The sequence below is a fragment of the Macrobrachium rosenbergii genome, chromosome 3, assembly GCF_040412425.1.
Source record: "Macrobrachium rosenbergii isolate ZJJX-2024 chromosome 3, ASM4041242v1, whole genome shotgun sequence".
NCBI lineage: Eukaryota > Metazoa > Arthropoda > Malacostraca > Decapoda > Palaemonidae > Macrobrachium > Macrobrachium rosenbergii.
The window spans coordinates 60,660,881-60,684,750 of record NC_089743.1 but is presented as its reverse complement, the minus strand read 5'-3'; the positions used below and the strand labels follow the sequence as shown (position 1 = coordinate 60,684,750).

Here is a 23,870-nt window from a genome sequence, read left to right as displayed (position 1 = left end):
AGTGATTATTCATAAGCTTTGTTCTGCTATTGATAACACAGCAGTAGTTATGTGGAATGAGCTGGCAAGACTTTGTCTAGAAAGAGTTTTTTTAGGGGTGATTTCTGTCACCCGGGATTTTTCTGTGGTCCGGCAGTGGCCTGGTCCCAAGAATGCCAGTTTTTAGAGGTTGGGCTGTACATGGTTTTGCTTCCAAACAACACAGAAGACAGGCCTACTGGATAACCTGATTGCAGTGGCCTTGGATGCTGCATGGGAGTGCCAGTCCTGAAGTAACCCTGGCACCCACTAATGATATGCTGCTGCTGAAGCTTGATGCTGTTGTTCCATGCCCTAATTAATTTAAAGACAAAATTCTTGTTACTGACCCAATCTCCTTTCATACTTGGGATGGTCAGCAAACTCATTTGGAACGTCAAGATCTTACGACCGGTTGGTAGGAACCAAGCTTGGTCATAAATCGGATGGTACTTGTATTTATATTGTATGAGTATTTTATACAGTATTTGAAACGTCTTATAAGCATAACTAGGTATGGATACATACTTATGTTATTAGAAGCAATCCATTTTACAGATACATCTCTGAATTCAAATGATAAGTAAATCGATAATTTAAATTGAATGATAATTACAAAATACCAGTCAGGATAAGCTATTAGATACTTTATATGGAATTGGGCTAGACTATTAGTTATGAGAGTTAGCCCTGGAATACCCCATGCATAGGTTACATGGCAGTCTTGGTTGATTAGCAGATTTTGGTATTTACTGGAAAGGGCAGACCCCCGAACTGTCTGTTGAGGTGACACTTGACATGGAGCTGGACAAAAATAGGCACAACTGGAAGAAATAAAAGAAAATTATCATGCATAAGAGTAGAGGCTGCTAAAGCACCCATCCTCCTTAACTGAAGCTCCATACTGAATAAGGTAAATGAGAGGTATTGGAGTCTTAATCCAACTGAGGGTCATCTTACACAATATAAGATAACAGACACTTTAAGTTTTTGATAAGTGTATGTACAGGTACTCACTGAACCAAAGTGTAATGTTTGAAGCATTAGTTTGTGTGATATGAACCCACCAATTTTTTATCAGTTCAGTAATTGTTTATCCATTATGTAAGGTGAAGCTTCTTATTTTTGTAGGTTGCTTTCATTTTACTATCATTTACTTTTGCTGCCCGGTGCTGGAATCTGTTCTTTAATTACCATAATGCTTATAAGTGTTTAAAGTCTCTAGTTCATTGACTAATTTTCTGTATCTTCCTTTTGTATTAGTTCTGCAGGTAGCTCTGGTCATGTCCTGCCATACCTGTTAATGACTGCTGGGTGCACAGCAACTGCAATGCTCTGCAAAGAAGTAGGCATTACAGCTTTGGTAAGTTTTACAGTGATTTTAAGTTATTGCTTATCTTTTCATGACCTATGGTTACTGTGTAGTACACTCACTCAAAAGTGTATTGCAACATGTTCCAGAAGTTTTTGTTCACCTAACAATAATTTATTCATTTTACATATACAAGGAAATGTGCTTTTCTTATTCGATTTTGGTCATTAATCATACGGTAACGATAGTAAAAAAGAATGGCGAGTGAAAAAATTCATATTACAAAAAATGACGAAACATTTTGAATAATTTCGTGTCAGATGATTGGGCAAAAGAGTCAGAGAAGAAACTATATTTTATATAAGTGACTTCCCAAGCAATTACAAAGCTAACAGCTTCCTACCACGGCAGACCAAAAATTCAAATTTCGGTGGCGCCACTATCACTAGTGCAGGGAACATCAGTTCGTTTTCTGCTGGCTCCTGATCAACATTGGTGGTTTTTGGGCAGTACCTTTCGTCATTTGTTGGATTGGTTTCCTGTTATTGGTTAAAGTTAAGTATACCTTAGTTTAACCAGACCACTGAGCTGATTAACAACTCTCCTAGGGCTGGCCCAAAAGATCAGATTTTATTTTATGTGGCTAAGAACCAATTGGTTACCTAGCAACGGGACCTACAGCTTATTGTGGAAGCCGAACCACATTACAATGAGAAATAAATTTCTATCACCAGAAATAAATTCCTCTAATTCTTCGTTGGCCAGTCGGAGACTTGAACGTGGGCCAGCAAAGCTAACCAAGAACGGTACCGACCCATCCAACGAGGAACTCCTGTTATTGGTGACATACTCAGATTTTGTGTGGCCTTTTTTGCAATTAGTGAATTGTTAGGTTTGTTTAGTCATTTTTTCATTATTTGCCATGTCAGATTCTAGTTCTTCCAGCATTCGGTTCTGTACCGAGGGATGCAAAACTAGATTAAGTAAGATTACGTATGATTCTCATACTAAATGTATTAAATGTAGGGGGCAAAATTGTAATGGGGAGATTACTTGTCAGAAATATCAGGATTGGGATGCACAGCAGTGGAAGGTGTATTGGTCCCATTCCGATAAACTTGATAAAGGTAGGAAGAGGAAGGCTGCTCTTTGCCTTCAGTGGCTGAGGGTAGCTCTGTTTCTTTTCCACCTATCTCTTCTGTTTCTCCCATCTTGAGTCCTCCTGCTGATTTACCATGTACTCCTGTACCATTTTCCCATGCTTCTGATTCCAACACCATCACCAGTCTCGAGTCTAGGGTCGATAAGAAGTTAGAGTTCTTGGCCAGTACGGTCATGAATCTAGGTTTATCATTTAAGGCTTTTGTTGATAAAGCTTCTGTTCCAGGTGTTTGTGCTACCAGTGTCAGTGTTCCCAGTGCTAGTAAAGTTCAGAGTGAGAGTGTTGTGTTGTCTGAGGAGGCGGCTGTCTGTCCTACCAGTGCTCCTAGACGAAGGTCCCTGTCCCACTCCTCCGCACCGGGGAGAAGACATACTGGAGGTCGAAGGGAGGCTGGTAGGGTTTGCCCATGGGCAGTCGTCCCCTCCGTCGAGCCTGTTGCATATTCCCAGGTGCTGACTGAGTGCCACTGGCAAGGTGTCTCTTTCAGTGTGCATCATATGTCTGGTTCAAAAGATACGTTATCTGCATCGGTCTTCTGTTTCCTCATCCTTTGAAGAGGCATTCTGCAGCTGCGGACAGCACTCCTCCTCCTGTTAGAGGCTTAAGGAAGTCAGCATTAGTCCTTAACCTTCTTGCAGTTTTGCTGATCCGCCTCCTTCATTGTCTCAGATTCAGCAGTCAGCCCAGAGTCTCTTGGCTCTGAAGATCGCCTGGTCTTGTCTCCAAAGCGCCCTCGTAATAAGCCCTCGCTGCCTTATCCCAAGCACTCTCGCGCTCATGAGCGCCTGCCTTCTCTCAAGCGCTTGGTGCCAGCTGCTCAGTCTCAGGCACCTGCGCCTGCTCATTGGGCGCCAACTTCCACTCGCTTGGCGCCAGCTTCAGACTGTTCAACGACTTCTTCTAAGCACCCGGTGCCATCGCTGTATCTCCCTCTTTCATCACCTCTTTGGCCCCGATTAAGCGCCAATTGGATGATCTGATGACTTTCTTGAAGAAGAAGATGGTGCCTAAGTCTGAGGAGTTAGTTCTCTCTCCTATTTCGTCAGAGGAGGAAGAAGCAGACCATGATTCAGCACCTTCCTCGGCTTATTCGAGTCTCCTCAGGTTCCTGTTAATGAACTTCCCAGACTTCTTCCAGCCTGCTCCTCCAGATTCTCCTGCCTCTACATTTTTTATGAGGAAGCAAGCCTCTGACTCTTGCCCTCCTAAGCTTGTCCTCTCCTCTTCTTCGAAGTCGATGAGTGGTTGACTTCAAAGAGAGTCGCTGGCAAGACTACTTTCGCTTTTCCTCCTTCGAAGCTTTTAAAGATGAGGGACAGGTTTTATGCCACTGGGGAAGCTCCTTCCTTGGGAGTTTCTGCCTTCTCCCAGGGGGACTTCTCCAGCTCGGTTGATGCATCGTATAGTACTGCTTTTGCCTCGGCGTAAGTCGTCTTCTCATCTCCTGAACTGGATCATCTAGTGCAAAATATCTTCAAGGTTTTGGAGATTTTTAGTTTCCTTGATTGGACAGTTGGGGCTTTGGCACGGAAAATTGAAGACTGACCAACCCCCGCAGAAGACTTTGCTTTGGACTGGCTTAATGTTCTGTCTTGTGCAGACAAGGCAGTGAGGGACGGTTGAGCTGAACTTGCATCGTTATATGCAATGGGCTCGTCAAAGAAACGGGAGCTGTGGTGCTTCTTTGCTACTAAAGGAGTGACACCATCCAGAAGACAGCACATCTGTTCACTCCGCTTGACAAGTCTGACACCGTTAAAGAAGTTCTTTTGGCTCTGCAGAAAAAATTGACTCATGATCTTCTGGCCCAATCGTCAAAGTGTCCTAAGGTAGCTCCTACAGTCGTTTCCAAGACTTTTTCACCTCTGCAGCCTCAGCCCTTTTGTGGAGGAAGACCCAGAACCCAGTCCAGACCTCCCTCAAACCTTCATCCACCAGCGAAATTATTTAAGAAGTCTTCGGCCAAACGGGCCACCAATAAAGCCAAACCTTCGTGCCCTGGTAGGTGTCAGGTTGCACATATTTTGGTAGGAATGGAGTCGCAGGGTTGCAGAACCTTGGATGGTGCAGGTTCTGAAGACAGGCTACTCCTTTCCTTTCAAACAGATACCTCCGCTTTTTTGGAGATTTTTAGTTTCCTTGATTGGACAGTTGGGGCTTTGGCACGGAAAATTGAAGACTGACCAACCCCCGCAGAAGACTTTGCTTTGGACTGGCTTAATGTTCTGTCTTGTGCAGACAAGGCAGTGAGGGACGGTTGAGCTGAACTTGCATCGTTATATGCAATGGGCTCGTCGAAGAAACGGGAGCTGTGGTGCTTCTTTGCTACTAAAGGAGTGACACCATCCAGAAGACAGCACATCTGTTCACTCCGCTTGACAAGTCTGACACTGTTAAAGAAGTTCTTTTGGCTCTGCAGAAAAAATTGACTCATGATCTTCTGGCCCAATCGTCAAAGTGTCCTAAGGTAGCTCCTACAGTCGTTTCCAAGACTTTTTCACCTCTGCAGCCTCAGCCCTTTTGTGGAGGAAGACCCAGAACCAGTCCAGACCTCCCTCAAACCTTCATCCACCAGCGAAATTATTTAAGAAGTCTTCGGCCAAACGGGCCACCAATAAAGCCAAACCTTCGTGCCCTGGTAGGTGTCAGGTTGCACATATTTTGGTAGGAATGGAGTCGCAGGGTTGCAGAACCTTGGATGGTGCAGGTTCTGAAGACAGGCTACTCCATTCCTTTCAAACAGATACCTCCGCTTTCAAGGTCGCCGATCACCTTTACGGCTTACTCGGCAGGGTCCGAGAAGTTTTTGGCCCTTTCTCAAGAGGTGGATTCTCTCCTTCGCAAAGGAGCAGTGAAGAAAGTTGTAGACCAGTCGTCAGACGGGTTCTACATCAGGCTTTTTGTTGTCCCCAAGGCTTCTGGGGGCTGGAGACCAGTTTTGGATGTCAGAGCTCTAAACTTTTGTGTGGCAAAAACCAAGTTCCACATGGAGACAAACCAGTCTGTCATGTTCTCTCTCCATCAGGACGATTGGATGGTCACCCTGGACATGCAGGATGCATATTTTCATGTCCCCATAAACTCGGACTTGAGGAAGTTCCTGAGGTTTGTCTTTCGGAGCCGGGTTCTCCAGTTTCGGGCACTGTTCTTCGGCCTGACTACAGCCCCACAGGTTTTTGCCCGAATCCTTGCTCCCCTCAGCAAGTGGCTTCATCTTCTTGGGATCAACGTGTCCTTATACCTGGATGATTGGCTTCTCCACTCTCCATCAGAGGAGCAGTGCACAAAGGACTTACAAAGGACCCTTTGCCTAACGAAGGAGTTAGTCATTTTGATAAATGTACAGAAGTCCTAAATGACTCCATCTCAGGGCATTCTTTATTTGGGGATGACTCTGAACCCTCGAGTTTTTGAGGTTTTTCTCTCCCCCAAGAGGGTTGAGTCATGTCTCCAGATTGTGCGGGAGTTTCTCAGTCTTTCAACCTGTTCTGCTCTCCAGTGTGTGAGCATTTTCGGAACTTCTGTGAGGTTGGGCAGACTTTACATGAGGCCCCTGAAATTCTTCCAGAAGGCAAATTGGTGCAGGAAGACTCAGTCAGACTCTGTAGTCTTCCCAGTCACATTGAAGATTAAAGAGAATCTCCGATGGTGGTTATCCAAGGAGAGACTTCAAGAAGGGCTCTCCCTTTTTCCTCTGAACCCCAGCTTAGAATTCTTCTCCGACGCCTCAGATGTAGGGTGGGGAGCCCTGTTAGGGAGTCAGAAGGTGTCGGGGACGTGGACCACAGTTCAGAAATCACTACATTTAAATGTCAGGGAGTTGAAAGCCATTCATCTGGACCTTCAGGCTTTTTCTCCACTCGTATTGGGGAAAATGGTTGCGATTTACTCGGACAACACCACAGCTCTGTCCTATGTTCGCAAGCAGGGGACCACCCACTCTTTTACTCTCTGTGAGGCAGCTTAAGACCTTCTTCTGTGGGCAGAGCAGAATCAAGTCAAGCTGCTCCCTCGCTTCGTGCAGGGGAAGAGGAATGTTCTGGTGGACCAGTTAAGCCGCAGTTACCAGGTTCTCCCTACAGAGTGGACCTTGCATTCCAGAGTCTGCGCCAATCTGTGGAGGCTTTGGGGCAAGCCCTCCATTCATCTCCTTGTTACATCGAAGAACAACCGACTTCCTCTCTTTTGCTCGCCAGTCCCCGACCCTCTAGATTGGATGACGGCTGCAATGTTGTAAGACTGGAGCAGGATGATTCAGGAGGTGTTGAACAAGTTCAGTTCTCATTGAAACATCTCAATGACACTCATTGCTCCTTTCTGGCCGAGGAAGGGGTGGTTTCCGGATCTGCTGAGACTGCTTGTGGATTTTCTGAGGCTCCTTCCACAAGAACAGTCGCTGCTCAAAAAACAGCCACATTTTCACAGGTACCATCAAGGATTGTCCACTCTGGCCCTGACAGGATTCAGACTGTCAGAAGCCTTGTCAGAGCAAAAGGATTTTTACGTATGGCTAGTCAGAAGCCTTGTCAGAGCAAAAGGATTTTTACGTATGGCTGCAGAGGCTATGCTAGATGTAGAAGAGCTGCTTCTAGCAGGCTCTACCAGTACAAGTGGGCAGTGTTCAGAAGATGGTGTGCACAGAATAATGTTTCTTCTGAAACCTCTGTAACCCAGATTGCAAACTTTTTGCTCTTTCTCAAGGCTGTTAGGAGACTGTCACCCTCTACAAGTAAGGGATATAGGGCTCTGCTTAGCTCAGTGTTCAAGCACAGAGGCCTTAACCTGTCTACAAACCAGAATATTAGTGATCTTGTCAAGTTTTTTGAGACCTCTAAAACAGAGAATCGCTCTTCAGTCCCTTGGAATATGGAGGTAGTTTTAAAGTGGCTTGTGAGCTTGTCCTTTGAACCTCTTTGTTCTGCCACTTTAAAGTCCCTCACTCAGAAGACTTTCTTGTAGCTCTGGCTACAGTGAGGCAAGTAAGCAAACTCCAAGCAATGGATAAGAAAGTTGGTTTTGCCAAAGAGACATACTGTAGTTTGCTCTCTTTTGTGTGATTGCCCTCCAAGAACGAGGATGTTTCTCGTCCGTGACCCCGCTCATTTATTATTAAGAGCTTGGAGAACATTCTTGGGCCAGAAGAATAGGGGAGACTTCTTTGCCCTGTGAGGGCCTTGCAGCTTTACATCTGCAGGACTGAGAAGATCAAGGGTTCCTCAAACAACCTCTGGTGTTTGGTGAGAAACCCCTCTCGCCTGCCCTCTAAGAACGCTCTCTCCTTTTTCTTAAGGAGCCTTATCTCAGAAGTGCATTCTCAGGTCCAAGAGGACGCCTTCCCAAACCTGAGGGTACAGGCTCATGAGGTTTGAGCCGTCGCCACTTCTCTTGCGTTTTGTCATAGTATATCATTGTCTTCTATTCTCCAGTCGAATTTTTGGAGGTTGAAATCTGTGTTTGCTTTGCACTACCTGAAAGACATGGAAACAGCTTTTGATAATTGTAGTATGTTAGGGCCTTTATCCCTGGTTGGCATGTTGTTGGGAGAGGAAGCATAGGGGGCGATCTGTCCCTCTACTGTCTCCTTCCCCTGGTTTTTTGGGGGGTTGAGTTGTTAGGAAGACTGGGTGTACAAGCATACCTGGAGTACCAACCAGATTTTTATGGTTGGGGTGTTGGTTTTCTAGTTTTTATTGTGGTGTAGGTGACACTGTTTTTTTTTTATTCTGGCCATGCCCAGGTCAAGGGCACCTCCTTTTGTCTTTGTCAGCTGTTGGTGTGCCTCCACAGCTGCAAAGCACCCACTGAAGTAGGGGCGACACTGTCCAGTACGCCACGCCCTCAACAGGTTAAGATGATCGCCGACCAGAGGCAGTATTTACCTGTAGCAGCTTTATTACCAGTTAATGTACAACAAGCATTGTCTCAGTGCTAGCAAACTCCTAGTTGAAAGTCATTATCTTTTTAATGTTTTGGATTAGTTTATGTCCATCTAAACCCACCTCCTCTCAATGTGGAATCAGCTATGTAATTGCTTGGTAAGTCACTTATATAAAAATGACATTTTTATAATAGAATAAAGTTTTATATATACTTACCAAGCAATTACATAATCGGAGCCCTCCCTCCTCCCCCACAGATGGACCTTTATGGCTGAAACGAATTGATGTTTCCTGCTGAGTTGTAACTGTCAGTCCCAATAGTGGGCGGGACCCTGTCACCTACACTAGTGATGGTGGCACCACCGCAGAATTTGAATTTTTGGTCTGCCGTGGTAGGAAGCTGTTAGCTATGTCTATGTAATTGCTTGGTAAGTATATATAAAACTTTATTTTGTTATAAAAATGTAATTTCGAATCCAAATAAAAGTATATTAATTAATAAAATAATATTGGATAATCATCAGTGAAATTATGTAAAAAAAAAAGAAAGAAATAATTTTACCATAATCATTGTCAAAAACACAAAAAAGAAAAAATCTCATAACGTCATATGTTATCATGTGATGCCACAAGCGGGCAGGAAAGTCAAGCTTTCTCATCACTTGCACCGATAAGTTGGAAAACAGATTCAGCCACACCACATTATCTCACAGGTCACCAATCATTAGATTGCATGAGACTAATGTTTCTATCGTAGAAATTGCTCGGCAGCTTGGTGTAAATAGAACAAGCGTGTATAGATGGATATAACAACAGAGTGAAAGAGAAATAGAATAAATTTATTGAAAAAAGTGGAGGACAACCCCATGGTTGCACTACTGTTGAAGATCATTGTCGGATGATCATTGAAGGTATCCGCCCAACTCCCCTGACAACTTTCAAGTTGATTCCCAAACCATCTGTAACAGGCTACATAAGGCCAAGATATTATTTCATCATATTCCTGCCAAGAAACCCTTCATAACAGAGAAACACAGAGAAGAGAGGCTAGGGTTTGCATTACAACATTTTCCAGTGGCCGATGAAGAAAGTCATCATTTGCTATGAGGAGGAGACATTCTCCACTGATGAGCATGGTAGTCTTCTTCACTGCTGACGTTTAACATTAACTAAGTTAATGTTGAACTTTTTGATAATTTTATTTCTTTAGAAGCTTAGATAATAAGAAATACCAAATTAGGTGTAATATATTCAGTTAATTTCATAAGAGGTATCAAAATGATAGGCCTAAGTAGCAGTGAAAGAAACCAGAAATTACACATGATAATGGCATATATATATATATATATATATATATATATATATATATATATATATATATATATATATATATATAAGTGGGATTATATTCTATATATTACAAAAATAGATGTGAAATTTACTAGACTAGTTCAGTATATTTTATATAAGCAGTTAGGCAAATAGGCCCAAGTGTCATTGAAGGAAGTCAGAATACATGATAGGGCCAGATATATATATATATATATATATATATATATATATATATATATATATATATATATATATATATATATATATATATATATATATATATATATGTATGTATGTATGTATATATATATGTGTGTGTGTGTGTGAGTATATATATACATACTATATATATAGAGAGAGAGAGAGAGAGAGAGTAGATAAAGATATATATCAGGTTTCACTAGTTTGCAATATACAAAGGATCATTCATTCAAATACTGTACCATTCTTAGAAATATGATTCATATGATATGCCAGCAGATCTGTACAAAAGTCATAAGTGTTGATGTTTCTATGTCCAATAGTTCAACTTATAACAGTCATAGGCATTTGTTTACAGAGTTCATCCATATGAAGAAGATAAAAGCATAAAGATAGTGATGGCTTTTGGAGTATTAAAAGACAAGAACAGTGATGACCTTTGAAGTGTCATAGTAACATCCTTTAATGAAGTAAAGTGTGACAACAATATCAGAAAAAACTAGGCTTAAAGGAAACTGCAGGTAATTCCTCTGATGCACCAGTAGTGCCTGAGTTGTTTCAAGAGCTTACAACGGAGTTGCCAAATAGCACCAGAAATCACTGTTATAAGATGACCAGAAAGTTTGGAAGTATGTTGCAATACATTCTTTAGTGAGTGTACAAGCTGTTGTATCGATGAAACATTTAACTTTCTGAAGTTAGGTTGCCCAATAAAATGATGGTTCTTATTTTAATATGTATTGGGAATTAACTGTGTAATGGATGGGGCATTTGGTGTACAGTCGACCCCCAGGACTCGCAGGGGATGCATACCACTATCCCCCGCGAATAGCTTAAATCCGTGATTAATTAAAACCCCTCTAAAAACACTTATAACTGCCTATTTTGGTAGTTCAAAACACCAAAAAGCCATTCAAAATAAATGCTTATACCTGAATACAGGCAGTCCGCGGTTATCGGCGATCTAGTTTTTCGACGCTTGTCTAGTGACAAAAATTGGCAATTTTTGGTGCCAATTATTGCTTATAGGCTCAGAATGGAACCCCCGCCAATAACCGGGGGCTGCCTGTATTTTAAGAGTTTTATCACAAAAAGTGCTTTTAGTCACGAAAATTAAATGAAAATGCAGTAGTCTGTGAATATTTCTCTATGAAAAATACAGCGAATAGGCAAATTTTCCACAAATAATGTGTACAGTAGACCCCAGTATTCATGGGGGATAGGTACCAGACCCCTCCCACGAATAGTTAACACCCCCTCTAAAAACGCTCGTAACCACCTATCTTGAAAGTTCAAATACCAAATGTATACTTAAAGTATCATCCTACATCAAATATACCTTAAATTATTATCCTATTACAGTACTGTATGAATCTTTAAAATTTATTTTATTGATATCATTTCAAAGTCATCTTTAACATTAGTACCCTTAAAAATATATAAACATACATACTTCTAACCCATGCAGCCAAAAACAGAGAGAGAGAGAGAAAGAGAGAGAGGTAGTTACCACTACAACTTTATTCAGCCAGCCTTGTGCTGGCATGGCAAAAAAGAGAGAGAGAGAGAGAGAGAGAGTGTGTTTATCTATTTAATCTCTCGTTAATCTATTTCTCTTTACTGTGTGACTGACAACAACAAAAAATTGTTTGTTTTTTGTCTTCCAAAGATGTATTACCTTTACTACACATTTTTAAAACACTATGAACACACACACACAAACAGTGTGCATGTGTTAATACAAACTGGTTAAAGAGACTCAAATTAACAATATCATTTCCTGAGAGAGAGAGAGAGAGAGAGAGAGAGAGAGAGAGAGAGAGAGAGAGAGAGAGAGAGAGAGAGAGAGAGAGAAGGGCTGACTAAGTAACTACTTATCTATCTATCTATCCATTTCTCACATTCTACTCTTTGGTACATCAAATATACCTTAAACTATCCTATTACTGTATTAATCTTTGAAATGATATTATCATTTCAAAGTCATCTTAAACATTTTACCCTTAAAAATATATGTACGTACTTCTGACCCTTCCCCTTCCAGCCAATACGTAACACAGAGAGAGAGAGAGAGAGAGAGAGAGAGAGAGAGAGAGAGAGAGAGAGAGAGAGAGAGAGAGAGATAATAACTCTGTACGATATCAAAAGATTGAAATCCATGAGCCTCTGTTGGCAACACTTCTTCCCCTAGACTCAATATGTCAAACTGTCAAGTAAATTGACATTTAAACCCCCCCCCCCCTTGCTGAACTCACACGGAGAAAGATTGGGGTTGTTATTTGCTTGTTTAAAATTTTAAATGATTTACAATACAAAAGTTGTAATTAATGAATGGAAAATATATTATTATTACTATTATTATTATTATTATTATTATTATATTATTATTATCATTGTTATTATTATAATATTATTATTATTTTTTTTGTCATTTTTGGTCTGTCACAGCCATCCCATTTGACTGGGTGGTTTTTATAGTGTGGGGTTCCAGGTTGCATCCTACCTCCTTAGGAGTCCATCACTTTTCTCACTATGTGCGCTGTTTCTAGTAGCACATTCTTCTGCATGAGTCTTTGAGGTGCTGCAGTGTCTAGTTTTTCCAGATTCCTTTACAGGGATCTTGGGCTCATGCCTAGTGTTCCTATGATTATGGGTACAATTTCCACTGGCGTATCCCATATCCTTCTTATTTCAATTTGCAGGTCTTGGTACTTATCAATTTTTTCTCTTTTTTTCTCAACTACTCTGGTGTCCCATGGTATTGCAACATCAATGAGTGATACTTCTTGATTTTGTCAATCAACATTATGTCTGGTCTACAGTATTGTATCACCCTATCTGTTCTGATACCAGAGTCCCAGAGGATCTTTGCCTGATCATTTTCTATCACTCCCTCATGTTGGTGTTCATACCACTTATTACTGCAAGCTAGCTCGTGTTTCTTGTACAGGCTCCAGTGGAGGGCTTTTGCTAGTGAATCTTGCCTCTTTTTGTACTGGTTCTGAGCAAGTGCCAGACATTTCGCTTGCTAAGTAGTTTATGGTCTCGTCTTTCATATTACACTTCCTGCAAATGGGTGAGATGTTATATCCAACTATTTTTCTTTGGACATATCTGGTTCTTAGGACCTGATCTTGTGCTTCTGTTAGCATTCCTTCTGTTTCCTTTTTGAGTTCTCCCCTCTGTAGCCATTGCCATTTTTCATCACACCCCAGTTCAGTATTTTGTTTCGTGTACTGTTCGTGCATTGGTTTGTTGTGCCATTCCTCTGTTCTGTTTTTCATTCTCCTGTCTGTATATTTCTGGGTCTCATCTACTTTTATCAGTCCTTCTTCCCATGCACTCCTTAGCCACTCGTCTTCATTGGTTTTCAGTTATTGTCCCAGTGCTCTACTCTCAATGTTGACGCAGTCCTCTATGGTTAGTAACCCTCTCCCCCTTTCCTTTTGTGTTATGTATAGTCTGTCTGTATTTGCTCTTGGGTGTAGTGCTTTGTGTATTGTCATGTGTTTCCTAGTTTTCTGGTCTATGCTGCGGAGTTCAGCCTTCGTCCACTCCACTACCCCTGTGCTGTATCTGATTACTGGTACTGCCCATGTCTTTATGGCTTTTGTCATGTTTCCAATGTTGAGTTATGATTTGAGTATCGCCTTAAGTCTCTGCATATATTCTTTCCTGATCGTGTCCTTCATCTCTTGGTGTTTTATATCCTCTCCTATTATTCCCAGGTATTTGTATCCTGTGTCATCTTTGTGTTTGATGCTATTCCCGCCTGTAGCTTTCTCCCTTATCCCTTCAGTCCTTGTCACTTTGCCTTTTTGTATGTTGACCAAGGTGCATTTTTCTATTCCAAACTCCATCCTGATGTCCCTAAATACAATCCTTACAGTCTGGATTAGGGTATCTATTTCCTTGATGCTCTTGCCATACAGCTTGATGCCATCCATGGTTAATTCTGTGGCCTCCTTTCTTGACCTGGTACCCAGCATCCATCTTCTGCAGTACTTTTGTTGTGGGAATCATGGCTACTGCGAAGAGTAGTGGGGACAGTGAGTTGCCATAAAAATCCCTCTCCTGATGTTAACCTCGGCTAGTCTTATCCCAAAGCTTTGAAGTACTGTATTCCAGTTGCACATTGTATTTTTTTTATGAAGCTGATGGTGTTTTTGTCTTCCCCATATATTTTCAGGTATTCTATTATTATTATTATTATTATTATTATTATTATTATTATTATTATTATTTGAAAATTAGTACTTATTAGGCAAATCATTTATTCATCATATAAAACAAACATATGTACATATTACAAATGCGCTAAAATTCTCTCTTCTTAGTAAGATAGAGAGAGAGAGAGAATTATTTTTATATTATTTAATGTTTTTGTTTAATCTTATTAAACTTAATATTAATATTTGAAAATTAGTACTGTAAATCATTATTTTATCATAAAATTTACCCTCTAAAAATGCTTAGCCTATACCATCATCCTGAAACACTTATATATCATTTTAACAATTTCATTATTACCATATATTTCCTTGTATAAGACGACCTTTAGATAAGACAAGGTAAAAAATTATGGCAAATTTTCATGAATTGATCTCATATCTGCAGTATAAGATGACTGCTAAATTACAAAACCATCTGTGTATAGGATAGCTTTTGCAACAACAGGTATATTATGAAATCGTGGTTATGTAAAGATGATGTTATTGCAAATGCTGTTTTCCTTAATGTATCCTCAGAAATTCCAAATAAACAAGATAACAAAGCCAATTCTATAAAATATTTTTTCTGCACACGTTGCCTAAAAGGGAAACCATTGTTTTGTGTCCGTTTCATTGCCAGTCACAAACTGTGCCCCTAACAACAATACAATAATGTACGATAATTATCGTACATAATTATCGTTCATACAACTGAATTGTTCTAAATGAATATGAAATGATAATGAATTTTTTATGAAAAACAAATATTATGTCATCCTAAATGTTATTACTAACGTAATTACACTACCATTAAAATTTCTGTGAGCACAACCATAACTTGATGTTTACATTTCTCAGCTGGGCTGCATAGATAAAAGTTGATTTCATTGATATGGAATTATTCCTCAAATAGGATATTTATTATGAAGATATGCCAATAATATATAAGGTAAAAATGGTTTAACTAGCTTTACGTTTTCATCGCCAATCACAAACAACCACTAGCAACAATACGATATGTACGATAATTATCATTCATATGACTGAATTGTTCTAAACAGTTATTTACCACCAAAATGATAATGAATTTTAATGAAAAACGAATATTATGTTATCCAAATGTTATTACTACAGTCGATCCTCATTAAAACAGACTAGTAGGGGGCCAGGGTGTCCGTCTTAGCTGATAGTCCGGTTTAACTGGCGATATCTATATATATATACCTATAAATATAATGTATTTCATTATTTTTCTTAAGAGTATGAGTAATAAACCATTGTAGAAACGTTTGAATTAAAGCTCATGGTAAAAAATGAAAAATGAAGAATAAAATGTTAAAAATGATAGAATTCAGCCGCATATGTAGATGCCTAGGTCGAGACATGAACGCATAATTGTTAAGTGAAAAGAAGTGGAGTCTCTAAAATGAAAAATAAGATTTTTCCTTTTTTCATGTTTTTTCATTTTAGTTATTTATTCATTATAGTTTATTATTATCTACTGTATATTAATATACTCTTAAATAAATGAGATGATTAAGATCATCAGTAAAAAAATAGTGGGACAATTAAGACCATAAGCTCACTAACACATTTTGTTTTTAACAAAAACATTCCGTAAAATGCAGAAATATACACGATCAAAATTTTTGTAATTCAGCTTGTGAATTTTAACGACAAGTAAGACTATAAAATACATTTCATCATATCGATCTTGGAGAGAGTTGTTTTTTATTGTTACTGATGTCGTCAACAATTTGCAGTCGTAAATCTGAGGACAGTCCGGGAATAGGATTTGCAAGTCACGATGCATCACCAGGACGGACTGTTGTGGGGTTCTTCATACCACTATATTAAAGTTAAAATTATTGTTGAGTTCGTGTTTTCATGAAGAAGTAATTATATAAAGCAAATTACTGAGTAATTTTTTCCATCAGCAGTCAAATAATCACGATCATGGCATTGTTCACAACATGTCTATAAATAGAACAGAAGTAGGGGACTGTCATTGGCTAGTAGATCTCCATGGCAACCAGCCAGCCAATCAGGTTTTAGGTGTATTCTGTCTGAGAAAGAACTTTTGCTCAGAGAAACTGACGATGACATAAGTGCATTTTGAATACAATACGTAGTTTTTAATAGTGTACAGTATGTATTTTACTAATTACATGAAGAATAGGATGAATTCCTTCTTATTACTTTGAGTGCAAAATTGTTGGTTCAGAGATACTTCAGCAAAAAAAAAAAAAAAAAAATATATATATATATATATATATATATATATATATATATATATATATATATATACAGGCAGTCCCGGTTTACGACGGTTCGGCTTCTGACGTTCGAGGTTCTGACGCTTTTCAAATATATTCATCAGAAATTATTTCTGGCTTCTGACGCATGTTCGGGGTTACGACGCGTCATACGACGATCCGACGGAAGAAATATGGCCCCAAAATGGCAGAATAATCATAATTTGAGGGTTTTTTTGATGTAAAACTCAATAATAATGCAGTTTACATCGTTTTCAATGCACCCAGAGCATTAAAAGTAAGGTTTTCTTATGATTTTTGACGATTTTCAACGATGTTCCGACTTACGACGATTTTTAGATTCTGACGTGGCGCAAGAAACGGAACCCCCGTAAATAAACAGGGGACCTGTATATATATATATATATATATATATATACTGTGTATATATATATATATATATATATATATATATATATATATATATATATATATATATATATATATATATATATATATATATATATTATATATACAGGCAGTCCCCGGTTTACGATGGGGTTCTGTTTTATTGGCGCGTTGTAAACCGAAAATCGTCGTAAACCAAAAAAATCGTTGAAAATCATAAAAAATCCAAAGGAAACCTTACTATTAATGCTTTGGGTGTATTGAAAACGATGTCAGCTGCATTTTTATTGAGTTTTTCATCAAAAAACCTCCAAATTTTTATTATTCTGCCATTTTGGAGCCATATTTCTTCATTCGGATCAGCGTATGATGTGTCGTAACCCCGGAACATGCGTCATAAACCGGGAAATAAATTTTGATGAATACATTTGAAAAGCATCGTAACCTCGGAACGTCATCAGCCGGACCCATCGTAAACCGGGACTGCCTATATATATATATATATATATATATATATATATATATATATATATATATATATATATATATATATATATATATATATATATATATATATATATATATATATATATATATATATATATATATATATTTACTTCAGAAGATATTTATTAACGCTGCATTGACATACCTTTAAAAAAATTCTTCTCTTTAATCTCTCGAGGATAGAATTACGCTTCATAGAGGGAACTGGCAACTCTCTCTCTCTCTCTCTCTCTCTCTCTCTCTCTCTCTCTCTCTCTCTCTCTCTCTCTCTCTCTCTCTCTCTCTCTCTCATTTGCCATGTAAACACACAGAATTACGCTGCATAGAGGGAACTGGTAATTTTCTCTCTCTCTCTCTCTCTCTCTCTCTCTCTCTCTCTCTCTCTCTCTCATATGTCATTTGCCACATAAACACAAGTATTGTTCAGTAACTCAGCTTTTGTCTTCGTAAAGTTTACCTTTGTCATGTCTTTTCTTTTCTAAAAAACGTACAAAGCATCGTACTGTAGCTACCAGTTAGGCAGCAGATAGGTAAAACTGTTAATACTCAGTGATTGGCTACAATACTTCCTACCATTCCAGACAATAGCGTTTCTTAATGACGGTACATACCATACGCAAATTAAAATGGTTACAAGTTAAAAGCATTTCAGTTTAGTACAGCATAAATACAGAACAGTATATATAAAATAAAAATAAAAATGAAAAGTTTTTTGGTAAATAAAAAGGAAAACGGCACGCAATGAGTGGAGGAACAGTAATTATCTTAAATCATGGTTGAACATTGCATATTTTAAATCGGCCGACCCTCCTCTGTGTCCATCTTAACCGATATTCGGATTAACGGGGTCCGGCTTAACGAGGGTCGACTGTACTATAATTACATTACTATTAAAATTTCTGAAAGGTTACCAAAAGATAAAGGTTGATGTAAGCACAATCATAACTCAATGTTTACATTTCTCAGCTGGGCTGCATAGATAAAAGTTGATTTCATTGATATGGAATTATTCCTTGAACAGGCTATTTATTATGAAGATATTCTAATAATATATAAGGTAAATATGCTTTTATTACCTTTATTATCAGTTTATTTCTTAATGTGAATCTTTTCATGGATGTCGGTGGTTATCGGAACAAGGCCAAGGCTAGACTACCAATAAACATCATTTAGAATTCAAGGTCTGATTTTTAGACTGGTAGCATAAGACGACCCCCAATTTTTAGGGGTGAATTTTAGGATTCAAAGGCCGTCTTATATGCGGAAATATACAGTACTTTAATATAATTTTAATATTTCAGTAGTATCAATTCTGAGGATCAGGGTGAAAAAACCAGTTTATGAGGTCAGCTGCCAACAGGGTTCGCTGTAATGAGGTCCCTTCTGTACTATAAAGGGGTCCGTCCTGAATGGAGAGAGAAAACCAGTTTTTACCTCCTGTTTCTCTCTCTCTCTTTGAGTTATGTATTATTACTTATTATTTAATCTTACAGTATTATTATTATTATTATTATTATTATTATTTATTATTATTATTATTATTATTATTATTATTATTATATCTTAATCTTAATCTTAATATTTGAAAATTAGTAAATAATTTTTTATCATAAAAATTGTATTTAGTCATGAAAATAACATCAAAATACACTAATTAGTGAATAGAAAAAGTCCGCAAATTGCCGAATTTTCAAGAATAATCTATAGATATGTTCCACAGAAAATTCTGCGAATCAGTAGGTCCGCGAATCATGAGAACAGGAATGAGGGGGGTTTACTGTATGTATGTTCCACAGAGAAATCTGCGAATAGGTGAAGCTCTAATTGAGAACTGCGATTAGGTGGGGGTCCACTGTATTCTCTTTTGATGACTGTTGTCATTTATCATCTGTTATTTTAGGTTGTATTAACCCATGGTGTGCATTTACCACAAATGACTACTAATTTTTCTTAGCATTTTTCTACAGAATTTACAGAGTTCCCATTACAGTATTTTGGTTTTCTGTTTAGTAAGTTTCATCCTTATAAGTTAAGAATGTTCACTCAGTGGCCCAGTTAAAATCTTTTTCTGTATTCAGCATGGTAATTATGCTGTTTAAGTACAACTATCTTCATAGAAAACATTAGCACCTGAGTTTGATGATTAATTCATATATTCTGTGTTGAAAATGTTTCTGGTCAGGACAACCTGAGCTGTCATGCACAACCCATGGGTTAATTTATCATCTCTGATATTGTAGTAGTTATGAACAGATTTGGTAGGTATCACCTAGATGTTTGCCAGATAATAATGATATTCAACATTCCAGGGTTTATGCAGTGCATATGATGTCTTATTAGCTCATGGAGGTGTGATTAGCCGTACTATAATTTCCCTGATGATTGGTTATCATCATCGTGCCATAGCCTTATGGAGAAATCTGCCAGGTAACAATGTTGTTTTATCTTTTGTTATAAATTACATTATTGTTAAAACAGGAAACCTTGTGCCATATTTAAAATTGATATTCCTTTTCTTATATATGTCTGATCTCATAAAGGGAAACCCCAAAAACAAAACAAAAAATGACAATGATTATATTGTTGGGAGAGAAGGTTTGGTTAGTGATTTATGAAAATAAATCAGTGGTGTACAGTAATGTGATAGGTATGGGATAAACAATTATTTACTGATTAAAACAGTGATCTAGTATGAGCTCTTGGGAAGTAAGCATAGATATAGTGTTATCAAAGTTGAGACTTTATTATGAAATAGATTTTGCACTGAGCATTTATGAATACATTGTGGCAGTACCTTACTGAATGTGTAAAGGGTTCTTGTCATGCATTCAGTAAACAGATCAGTGCTGTACAATAATTGCACAGTATCTATACGGCAGTATAAAACGGCTTTTGACGCAGGAAAACCTATTTTTTAAAGCTGCTGCTCATCCTCAAAGGGATTACCTTTATAGTCCCACTGGGTCTCCATGACATATTGGCTGATATCAGGAATTCTCTCATAGCCTGTCTAGGCTCTGCTATTACTCACCAGGTCTGTGAAAGAAAACATCCACCAAGCATTCCCTTGCCCTTTTGTTGGGAAAGTGAGTTTTTTTTTTTTTTTGATAGTTACTGCTCTTTCTCAAAGGAGAATATAAAAGGAATTGACAGCTGTTGAAATAGCCTAGCTCCTGAGAAAGGAATCCTAGCTATCCAGATGAAAAATGGTATGTGGTAAAGTCACTTAACCCTTAAACGCCGAGCCTCTATTTACAAAAGTGTCTGCGTATGCAGTGGCGTTTGGGAGTTAAGCTTGACGGAAAAAATTTTTTTCAAAAAATCACAGCAACTTAGTTTTTAAGATTAAGAGTTCATTTTTGGCTCCTTTTTGTCATTGCCTGAAGTTTAGTATGCAACCATCAGAAATGAAAAAAATATCATTATCATATATAAATATTGGAATATATGACAGCGTGAAAAAAAATTTCATATATAATTGAATACAAATCGCGCTGTGAGCAAAATGGTTAAAGCTAACGAGTTTTTTTTTTTTTGTATTGTACAGTAAATTGCGATGATTTTGGTATATAACAAATTGTAAAATGATCAAAGCAACACAGAGAAAATATTATCACAAAACGATGCATGAATTCGTAACGTGCAGATGTTAAAAAAACTTTTTTTCAAAAATTCACCATAAATCGAAATATTTTACTAGAGACTTCCTGTTTGTTGCAAAATGAAGGTAATTGATTGAATATTACTAGAATGTAAGTGTTTTAGCTTACAATTGCAGTTTTCGACCATTTCGATCGAGTAAAAGTTGACCGAAAGTCGAATTTTATCTATTTATCGTGATTTATATGAGAATATTTCCTAACTGATAAAAGCTACAATCATGAGTTATTTTTTGTTGTATTCCACATGAAATTGCACACATTTTCATATATAAAACTTTATGTAACGACTAATATAAAATGGTGCAAACATTACGACAAAGTGGCGAAAGAATTTCTTAGATGTTCAGCCGAGTTATTGCGCGGACGTAAGGAAAAAGTTTTTTTCAAAAATTCACCATAAATCGAAATATTGTGCTAGAGACTTCCAATTTATTGCAAAATGAAGGTAAATGATTGAATATTACTAGAATGTAAGAGTTTTAGCTTACAATTGCATTTTTTGACCATTTCGGTCAAGTCAAAGTTGACCGAAGGTTGAAATTTTGGCACTTATTGTGATTTATATGAAAATATTTCCAAACTGATAAAAGCTACAACCATGAGTTATTTTTGTTGTATTCTACATGAAATTGCACACATTTTCATATATAAAAGTTTATGTAACGACTAATATAAAACGGTGCAAACATTACGACACAGTGACATCAGAATTTCTGAGATGTTCGGCCGAGTTACCGTGCGCGGACGTAGGGAAAAAGTTTTTTTTTTTCAAAAATTTACCATAAATCGAAATATTGTGCGTGAGACTTCCAATTTGTTGGAAAATGAAGGTAAATGATTGAATATTACTAGAATGTAAGAGCTTTAGCTTACAATTGCGTTTTTCGACCATTTCGGTCGAGTCAAAGTTGACCGAAGGTTGAAATTTTGGCACTTATTGTGATTTATATGAAAATATTTCCAAACTGATAAAAGCTACAACCATGAGTTATTTTTTGTTGTATTTGACATGAAATTGCGCACATTTTCATATATAAAACTTTATGTAACAGCTAATATAAAATGGTGCAAAAATTACGACAAAATGACGAAATTTCTGAAATTTTCGGCCGAGTTACCGCACGGACGTAAGGAAAAGGTTTTTTTAAAAAATTCACCATAAATCGAAATATTGTGCTAGAGACTTCCAATTTGTTGCAAAACGAAGGTAAATGATTGAATATTACTAGAATGTAAGAGCTTTAGCTTACAATTGCGTTTTTTGACCATTTCTGTCGAGTCAAAATTGACCGAAGGTTGAAATTTTTTCTAGTCGACGTACAGTACGTCCACTTGGCACCCAACAGACAATTTTAGTCGACGTACGATACGTCCAGTCGGCATTTAAGGGTTAAGGGATCACCTCTCTTTCTGTTCAGGATTCCCATGATGATTAACAATGAATAAGGAGGGTTATAGATCCTGCCTGTGTTAACTGTATGAGAGTGAGGTGATTTACGTAACCCTTACGTGATATAACAGGATAGCTGCTATATCCCAGCAATATTTCAGAAGTACCACAGCATTTGGGGGCCCCCTTTGCTTTCTGCTAGGGGTTTATGGGATTGGAATGTAGCCGACCATTTACTGACATAGTGTAGATCAAGCCCCTTCAGTGGCCTGGCTTTTCTTCTTAGTTCTTCACAGAAGAATAGAGCCAGGCCCTGAATCACCTACAAACCTTTTCGATTTAAATGGCGTGGATATTTTTCACTTTCGTACAAATTTCTTGGACCTGGTAAATAGGGAAAAGGTATCATAGCTGGGATTGGGTTTATGTCAAAGCTAAATAGTGAGAACCGTGCTTGGGACCATCAACTGCCCGATGGTGTTCGGACCTGAAGTTTTCAGGCAGAAACTATTCTACAGGACTGGACCACAGATTCAGGCGTCTAGTTCTGGGAATAGGACTCTCGACATTCTGTCGGTTTGCCCACTAATGTGATTAGGATTAGGGATGATTGTATTCTAATGCTCTCAGTCTATCAAGCGGGTTTAGCTTACACTTTGGGCACTCTATTCATGTTGTGCCATCCTTTGGGGGTAGGGTGAGGATCACGGACATTTGAGAGTCGGTTCTCACTTGTGCCATTAGTGGAGAGGAATGAACTCCATAAAGGCTGATGAAATATCTTTTTAAGGTTTTCAGGTTTACTTTTTTTTTTTTCCCTCCTCAAATCTTTATGGTAAGTGAAATTAAAGATTCCGAAGTACCCTGGGCCCATTGATGGTAGTGACCGGCACAGATGGCTGACCCTGGAACCTCCTGCTAACAACCTTTCTTTGGGAAAAACAAGCAAGAATCCAAATGCCAATCACACTGGAACCTTATGCTCCAGTACTCAATAAATCAAAGTAAATATCGTCTTGACCCAACCTTGACTCCTTTGACTCTCTTTGGGGTGGAAGTTGGTCAAGGTTTCTAACCATGGAAGCTGACCATCTTTCAGCCCTAAAACTAGAAAATTTTTTATTGAATAGACATCCAACGACAGATATGTCGTTTAGACAAGTAAAGGAAAAAACTTGGCTTATAGAAGCCACAACAAAAAGTCAGTCCGAGGACTATTTGTCTTTGAGAAAAATAGACAATATTAACATTAAAGTAAAAAAACACGAAACTATGAACAGTATTCAGGGTACCATTGTACTTCCTGAAAACAATAACGAACCCGTCGATAAGAAAATGCTACTGGACTCTCTCAAAAAAGATACCCAAAGATTCAAGATTGTGAGGTATATGCTGTACCAAGTAAAAACAGCTATAGACAAATGTTAAAAATAGTAAAAATGAAATTTGAGGGTGAAAATCTACCTCAAAAATAAAAATTTAGGCCAAAATAGAGAGTTGAGACCCTATGTCCCAAAGCCTGCAGTGTCAAAA

General features: G+C 38.1%; 1 protein-coding gene across 1 annotated transcript in view; it reads left to right on the top strand.

Annotated features, from left to right (window-relative positions):
- LOC136851461 (protein O-mannosyl-transferase TMTC4-like) overlaps nt 1–23,870 on the top strand; it is a 180,895-nt gene that overhangs the window by 63,237 nt on the left and 93,788 nt on the right. The window contains 2 exon segments of the mRNA XM_067125562.1: nt 1,282–1,381; nt 19,595–19,712. Of these exon segments, the coding sequence (XP_066981663.1) occupies nt 1,282–1,381; nt 19,595–19,712 (218 nt within the window).